General features: G+C 42.3%; 1 protein-coding gene across 1 annotated transcript; it reads right to left on the bottom strand.

Moving 5' to 3' along the window:
- Nucleotides 1-267: 267 nt before the first annotated feature.
- Nucleotides 268-7,565, bottom strand: LOC117220460 (fatty-acid amide hydrolase 2-A). Its single transcript, XM_033470441.2, has 10 exons — nt 7,331-7,565; nt 3,687-3,859; nt 3,047-3,266; nt 2,736-2,953; nt 2,380-2,491; nt 1,727-2,025; nt 1,501-1,599; nt 1,132-1,296; nt 851-1,033; nt 268-618 (listed from the first exon to the last, which is right to left on the bottom strand). The coding sequence occupies exons 2-10, from the start codon at nt 3,855-3,857 to the stop codon at nt 526-528; spliced, it is 1,560 nt and encodes a 519-aa protein (XP_033326332.2). The 5' UTR covers nt 3,858-3,859; nt 7,331-7,565; the 3' UTR covers nt 268-525.
- Between the last annotated feature and the right edge of the window lie 1,211 nt (nt 7,566-8,776).

Here is an 8,776-nt window from a genome sequence, read left to right as displayed (position 1 = left end):
CTGTGTGTGTATGTGATTGAGTGGTTAAGAAAGAAATGTGTGATAAAGTTACACGCATCTGGAAAGGCGTCCAACGAGACCGCGTGCAATCTTTAGAAGAGGAGGATACACATCGTGGATACAAATATTGTCGGGGTAAGCTTTAGAATTACCAATTTTCATTGCATGATTTAATTATTATGCAGTAAAGTGTGTTCAATGTCAACGTCCGATGATGCCTTCAATTTTCTCGATATCAATTTATTCTTTCAATTTTTTCGACATCAATTAATCCAAGTAGTCTTTATTCAATTACCAAATAATTACATAATCTTCACTATCCTAGTATGAACATTACAATTGTAATTTGAAGCTTCCGGTGCGTTTTTATGATGTTCATGTTTTTTTTATGATTCCCGTGTACTTGTCAATGAAAATGATTTCTATACACTATGTTTCGTCTGAAACAAACCCCTGTTTCATTTATATTATAAACAAATTGAATTCAGTCCGATTAAAAATCATAAAACGTGTTGAAACGTTGATTCAACTAGGGGGTGGCACCCAGCCACCGAAAGCTCTCTCTAATTCTTCAGCAATTGTTAGACAAATACGATCTTGGTTGCAGGCAGCCACCACCTGAAATTTAGAAATTATTATAAAATTTATTCCACCGTAAAATTGATTGTTCGGTCAGCTTTGAAATTATTTTTCAGTTCTAAACAATCTTAGAATTAGAATTGATTGATCACTCGAATAAGAACTGTTCTCAATTAACTTTCTAACAATCTTTGGATCGATACGGTTCTAAATTGGTATTTCATTGAAATTCGAATCGGTTTTCAATCCGATTCAATTCTTAATCAGTCACCTGGAATCCAACAGGTAGATCGTCTTCGTTCAATCCCATTGGTACGTGGGTCGCTGGACAGTACATAAAATTGCAGAACGCGCAGTACACTGCACAATCAGTTTGCAGGACAATTTCTGCAGGGTAGGTCGTGGGTTGCGCGTACGTCGGCATTATAATTGCGGTACGTTCATCCAGCAGAGTCTGTGAACACAACGATTAAAATAAATAAAACGAACAAGCTGTCATATCGTCGTTCAATTTTATGAGATATAATTAGATTAAGACTGCCATTGACCTACGTCCAGCTTTTTACGAAGGAACTCTCTTTCTGCAAGCACTTCCTGTACATCTTGCGACGACATGAATCCATTTGCTTCCACTACCATCCTGGTTAACGACAATTGTGCCGAATACTTTGATAATCCAAACCACCCCTTGTGATACTCGACCACCGACGGGGCTGCCTGTGAAGATAAAATCAGCAATCGTACAGCTCGACGACCTCTGGTTCTCACCAATGATCATGTTTCTTCGAACATAATTTCAAGCAATAGAATATTCACCACATTATCCGGTGATTATTTCAGAGAGCTCTATTTTCAAGACCAAGTTTTATAAGTTTGCGAGGAAAGTAGCCGATCAAATAGTTAATGAAACGATAGTATTACCATGTCACCTTTCGGGGTCTCCACCACAGTAGGAAATTTGATATCGCCGAAGGTAGCCATGAACTGCAAGTACATATTCTTCACGTAATCTTGCGGCAGCTGGAATACCAATGACTAAATGATTAAACGCCTCCCACGAATAAACAGATTTGGAATAGGATTCTATCTCGTGAAAAGATTATCTCTTTTCATCGATTTTGTATACCCTAGAATATCATGGTATTACTTCTTCCACGTGCACCCCGATCCCGTTCAGGTATCGCACAGCGTCCTTGATCTTGTCCTTTATGTCCTGCGTGGTGTCGTTTATGCCGCAGATACTATCGAACTGCTCCAGGTAAAATACTCGGATAGTTTTCAGGTTGATGGGCTCGTCCAAACGTAACGTCTGGCTCAAGTTCGGCGTGAGGATTTTCATAGCAAACCGGAGGTCCGTAGCGTGCTTCGCCATCGGCCCAACAACCAGCATCTTCATGAACGTAGGGTCAGTGGAATAGGGAAAATGTCCCTCGTTCGAAATTATTCCTGCGGACCAGTTGCTGGAAATTATTACATTATTTCCACCGATCTACTAAATATCTTCAACTATTCGTTGCAGTTGGAAACAATTCTTATTTGTCACAAAGTACTTCTATTATCTCAGTGGACAGACATCGAAAGATACCCATCTCTGTTACAAAACAATGATTGTACACTATGTTTCTCCTAAAACCGAACATCTTCTTGATTCTATTTGTCTGATACTAACTTAATAACCTTGACTTTTAGGCCAGTGTACTTTTGGATACGATTCCAGAAACGCTTGCGACGATTAGAGACGATTAGAGATAATTAGACTTGTTTGGATGGTGGATTCGCAGAGATCTCCTAAAACCTTACCTGGACTAGGTTTGTGACCAAAGACGCCATTGAAAAGGCTAGGTACTCTTATGGAACCGAGTAAATCCGAGCCGAAGCCGAGCACAGACCCTCCACTAGCAAGCAATGCTCCCTGCAATCATTGAAGAGAGATTCTAAACTTGGAATTGAAGCTTCTTCCAATATTTTAGGCAATGCTGGATTTTCAATTGGAGAATGGTGGAGCAGTAAATCGTGTATAGTTGCTCCCTTTTCAAAGAACTGCTCCGACATAGGGAATTTGAGTTGTTGCAAACGTAATTTCGTTTTTCTAAAGCTGTCTGTTTGGAAAATCGAAATTCCTTTTGCATCAACCTAATAGTAATTAGTCGTCTCACCTCTCCGCCCGAGGATCCTCCAGGGGACAGCCTGGTGTCATATGGATTCTTCGTCACTCCAGTTAGAACGTTCGAGCTGTGAATGGAACAGCATAACTCCGATGTGTTGGTAATGCACAATGGAATCGCTCCAGCGTTCAACACCATGTCTACTATTGCACTGTTCTTAGGAGCTTTTCGACCTTCGTTAGCCAAGTTGCCACCTGCGCAGCTCATACCTGATTAAATAGAATGTTATTTAGAACCTGTCTTCCTATCTCTCACACTCTTTCTCTGTCTCAGATCCAGGTGGTACCCTTCGCGGTTCGTACCGTTCAGGCTCAAGCTCTCTTTGATGGTGACGGGCACGCCGAAAAGCGGCTTCTCCTTCTCGAGCGTGACAGCGTTCACTTCTCCGCTCTTCAGCATCGCGTCGCACTTCTTCGCTTCTGCCAGCGCCTCTTCGAATCGGTCCTCGACTATTGCGTTCAGGAAAGGATTCACCTCTTCGATTCGGTCGATGCATGCTCGCACTAGGGTTTGGCTGGACAGCTTGTTTCATTAAGTGGAAAAATCAGAAATTACCGAGTTGCAAGAGTTCACTATTGTTGTTCGATAGATCTACTTCTTTTTACAAAATCTCTGATTTATATTTGTTGTAGCGGATAGGACGAAAGGCGGGATGAAATTTGATCATGTTTCTAGAGGAAGAGAACCCAATCCGGAGAACCTAAAGCGTAGACACTGGATGCTCATGCATTTATGGTAGAAACGAGCAAGGAAACTTTAGAATAATGCTGCAATTAGAGAATGCAGTGCCGGCGATTGTAGCGATAGGATAAAGAACGATGGGATCTCGGGCTTCTGTGTCTAAAGCGAGCAATGAAAATTGATATCGATGCCGCAACAATTAATTAGAAGCGTGAGAAACGGAATTATACGATTCGCAGTAGGTGCACGGGATAGTCTTACCTCTTGGTTTCTGACTTTCTTAGCCAATGTGCTGGCACTCTGTTTCAATAACGAATTGGTGATCGGTGGTAATGGAGGCGGTTTGAACATGTGAATTATCGGAAACATATATCTGCACACAATGCTCTGGAAGTGCGACCATAGCAATATCAAAATCGCAAATATCTTCATGTCTGTAACAATATGAAGATCTTCATCTATTGCGAGAAGAAATATTCGTCGTGCTGCAGAGAATAATTAGCGTCGAATAACATTTGCTTGCTGATTAACTCGCCTCTACTGAATTAGCTTTATGAGAACAGGTCGATCTGCGCGCGCAAAGAACGCCTCTTGATTCGACAGAGTTTGGGAGACGGACGTCTAAAGATTGGTAGCACGTTCGCATAATAAATAAACTTTGCAAAAAAAATGATGCAACAGACGTTACGAAACGTGCCGTAAACGTGCCAATGATACTTAAATGGTTGAGTAACGAAGTTGGCAGCTTGGAAGATAGAAACTGTAACGTTCCAGTGGAGTTTGATCGCCTGGCTACGTTTAATTCGCATGAAAGCGTGTCTTTAATGGAACGCTCGGCTCGAGGTGCTGTTAAGACATTATAGAACGATTATCGGGGGTTTGTCGCGTGTGCGGTCCCGCGACATTCCCGTTCGCGGGCATCCATTGACGGTCTCATCACGACTCGTGAAATCGGCACGCGGCGTCGTTATTCGCCGCTGTTGGGGGTCTATCACCTGTCCGTGCGCATATAATCGCGCGATTCGTATGGATCGGGACATTGACAAAAATCACCGACTCGATTTAAAAGGAGCACGTATCCGGGCAACCAGGCCGGTTCGAGAAACCGGCAAGCGGTCTCGCTCGGGCCCGGGGTGGCCTCCCATTGCACAATGGAAACTCGCGTATACAACGAAATCTTCAAGGACCAACGGATCTCTATGATAATTGCGATAAATTCTGATTGCAGATAAATTTTTTACCGGAGCTGCGGAGTAGTAATTTTCAGCGATTATTTTGCTACGCTTGATCAAACTGGTCGTCCTCTTCATCGACGTTCCTTGTGGCGAGAATAACGCGGATTTATTACTGGAAACACGAGACAAACCGTCTCGGTTTGTTCTCCTCGACTGCATCGAACAAAGTATCGGATGGATTACCATTGTGGCCGGTGCAAATAAACGAACATGGACTTGATGCGAGCGAGAACGCGGTTGCACGTTGTTACAAGTGTTGCTTTCCTCGTGACAACCGGATCGACACGGATTTACCCTGTACGAAGGCGATAAACGATGCGCCCAACCTGGATTCCTGCAGATTTGCGAAATCTTTGCCCGTATAGGACTCCGCATCTCGATGCCAGGCGTAAAATAAACATCATCAGGTCACGCTGCAAGTGTAAACGAAACAGCGCGTTCTTTCTTTCGCGTTTTAATAGAGCGCTAATCGCGTGTCGAAATTCGTCACCTTTTCTCATTTACGCGGCACTTTGATCATTTGCACTAGAACGTCTCTTGTGAAGAGACGTTGCAGTTATCACGGTACTTTCGAGATCGGACATTCTTCTTCCATAAAATCTGTATCGACACAATTTTGCGCTAAATTCTCTACAAAATTATACGGAGCAACGCTGTTTGCAACGCTACAGTTCCTTTGCAGAAAACGTTGATAGCCGTGATGTCAACCGAAATTTCCAATGGAAATGATCCCATCATCTCTCGGTCTAGGATTTCCAGTGTTTTATCCGGCTATTTGCGACTCAAACCAGTTTCACGTATCTAATCCAAATGGTTTTCCATTAATAATTCATGATCGCGCGGGATAAAGAAGTCGTCGAATACGTCATGAAGTCGTTGGAGTACCTCAATTATAGTAGAATTATTATGATGCAACTAAATGGATTTGTGGCAGATCTGTTGGCAAATTTGTGGCCGCTGTTGGTTGGAGCATTATACAACCTCAGCAAAATAAAATATCAAGTACAACCTTCGACAGCATTGGAACACGCGTTATCAAAAAGAAAAGATAATTAACGATTGTTTTTATGTAAAATTCAAACACGGACTCGGCAGGGCACTAAAACACTGCTTGGAATACCAAATCGTGCAACGTTTACCGCCGAACATCGAACGATCGATTCGAAGCCCACAGTTAGACTGGAAGAACAGCGTTTTTGTAAAACACACCGAAGAGAGATCTTCTGTGATCAATTAAACATCATTTGTAATGTCTTATACGTAATCTCGAACGGGGAGCAATCAGCTTCGCGATAGATCTGCGAATCTGAGAACCAAATAAATATCAACTTCGGGAAAGTCGGTTTTTTATTTTACATACAGATAGTCGATATAGAAAAGCTTCTTGTTATTCTCCCGAATAAAAGGCTGGCGCTTTTTTACTTGTAACCTGCGATTGCAATTTTCGTTTCATCGACGTCATAGTTTCGGTAGCGCGATAATGAAAGGCAAAAGAAAAAAGAGGAAAAATGAAGACTTTGTAACCACTGTCGTTTAAATCAACGCTGTCGTTTAAATCCTAATAAAATTCTTCGGCATGATAATTAAGGACATTCGGAGGCAAAGGCCAGTACTTACGCGTGGCGGAAGTTTACACATTTGATATTTGTATAACGAATTCAAACCGATGGCTTTCCGGTGATCACGTAACATTTTAATTAACATTTCGAATACCGCCGACACCGATTACGCTCGTTGGCAACAGAATCATGTGCACTGGGAGCGATGTTTTTCTTAGAGTTGTTCTTGTAAAATCCGCCGAACGTGTTCCTCGCGGTTGCGGTAGAACCTAATTTTTAAGAGACTGCTTAGGCAATTCTTTCTTTGAGGGGAGAACCGTACAAGGATGCTGCTAATTGATCGACGCGTATTTGCGCCTTTATTTTTGGCGTTCGACTTTTCAGTTCACAGCTGAAATCTCCATTCGGTGATCACATAAATGTCTTCCCGGTGCATTTTTCGATCCTCGGGATAGATAACGCTGACTAATGTTAGGCTAAAGCTTCGAAGAAAACAAACTCTGCATCTTGACCATCGACCTGGTACCGAAGTAGCAATGTCATAACATCGACAACGTTAATGGATTACGTAATTAAGGAGCCATTATCATAATGTGGATTCTGCTGCTCGCCTGGTCGAACGGTGACTTACTTATTGCTCTATCACCTTCCGATTGGTGTCTATGCACACGATATTTTTTTATGGTATAGTATATAATACATAGTATATATGTAGATTGTGGTCACATTATAGATTGTCAACAACTATGAAAACCAGCGTTTTTGGGCAGGATCTGAGCGTCAATTGGAAAGAACTTATTGTAACCGACACAGAGATGCAGCGCACAGAAAATTGCGAAGTAACAGAAAATCTGCGGTAAAAGGAATGTCAATATCTCCGTTTCGTCCTCGCCGATAGAAATATAATCGCGGTTCGCGAAAGAAGCATCCCCTAATTTCGCGAGAACAAGTCTGCGACAACCGTCGGGTTCCGTTGGAGTTTAACCCTTTCATAGGCACTGAAAACGACGCTTCCCAGCCAGTTGAAAATTCTTATCGAATCGTAATGTTCTTGAAAATTCATACTGTGCCCTGGAAAGGGTTAAGAAACAAATTCGTCGAGAACTCTCACCTTGCGATTATCGTCTCCCTTGTTCCAGCGACAAAATTCGATCGGTCCCGATTAGGATGATGAAGCGAAGGACGTCGAGGAGCAACGTTTTTCAAGCATGCGAGCGATTGTCACCACCGAATTGGTCGGTTCTTCTTCGACGACTGTGCACTGATAACTGATTAGGATCGCGACGGTCAGCCTCGCGCCCGACTTCCTCCGATCACCGACTCGCAGAACTCACTGACAACAGATCCCTAGGCTGTGCTACCATTCGTTGGTCCCGGCCTTAGCCTTGTGTCGCCTAGAACGAGGCGGAAGAAGGATGGGTCGAGATCGATTTCGTAACGGACATCAATCAATCCTGGCTGATCGAACCCTTACGATGCCACTGTTCGCACAATAACAATTCGTTTACTGGAACCCGATTATTAGACGACTTTTCGCCTAATAATCGCCTGTGTTTAGACACAGCTCGATCGTTCTCGTAATAAGCCGTTTTCGATGAACGCGTCGACGGGGTACAGTAAGTTCTCCCTAATTTTCCTCCGGCTTGTAAACAAAAATGGACAATTTGGGAATAGGTGATACGATTGTTCAAGCCTCGTGGCTCATTTTAATAGTTGCCGATCGTCAACAATCATAAAAACGAGGCGCAAGGAGTTTACAAGCCGATGGAAAATTGGGGGGAATTTCCTGTAATTTGTTGGTCTGCTTTTGGACCATTTCTCAAGAATTAATCATTCAATGAATTGCGTAATTAGGAAGATTATGCTAATTTTGCAGATTCGTGCACATTCCCAGACTATGAGCATTGAATTCAATTCATTTTTTATTGACGATACATATTTATTCTGTATTGTAATCATTCGCGCGATCTAGTAGTGATCGATGTGAAAACTGATTTACAAAAGCGTGAGAATTGTCATCGAGGAAATGTTGAGTCAATGGTGAATTTTCAAGCAGTTTTCGTTGTTTCGAGTGGTTGTTCTTTTAATTATTCGTTGCACGTTCATTGTGCTAGTTTGGGCATGACTTTCTGCTGCAACTGATCGTGCTGCGAGCCAAATTTAATAATTTAATGATTTATTAAATTCCACGTATTTATCGAGCTTGGCCTTCCATCAGAACGTATCTTTATTTTTTAACTGATCACGTACAACGCAACGGCGCCGTTTATACGTGACATTTCGGTCGTTGAAAAATCTTTTCCTTGTAACTTATCGATCTACTTTTCCACCTTAGTCAGTTCGCTTGCTTCCACGAAGGATGTTGCTTTCTATTTATCGTTACAATTACTGATTTTCGCGCAATGCGTAGCACCAAATAGAGTAAACTTTCTTATTGTGGTGACAAACGCGCGAATAACTGCTTTTCACCGTCTGCTTTCGCGAAGTAACTAGAAGAATTGTTCAGGAAGATTTATTATTGTGCCGCAGTTAAGTTAACAGTGGTATCTAGTTGCAG

This window comes from Megalopta genalis, chromosome 5 (genome assembly GCF_051020955.1).
Source record: "Megalopta genalis isolate 19385.01 chromosome 5, iyMegGena1_principal, whole genome shotgun sequence".
Lineage (NCBI taxonomy): Eukaryota > Metazoa > Arthropoda > Insecta > Hymenoptera > Halictidae > Megalopta > Megalopta genalis.
This window is presented reverse-complemented; position numbering and strand designations above follow the sequence as displayed.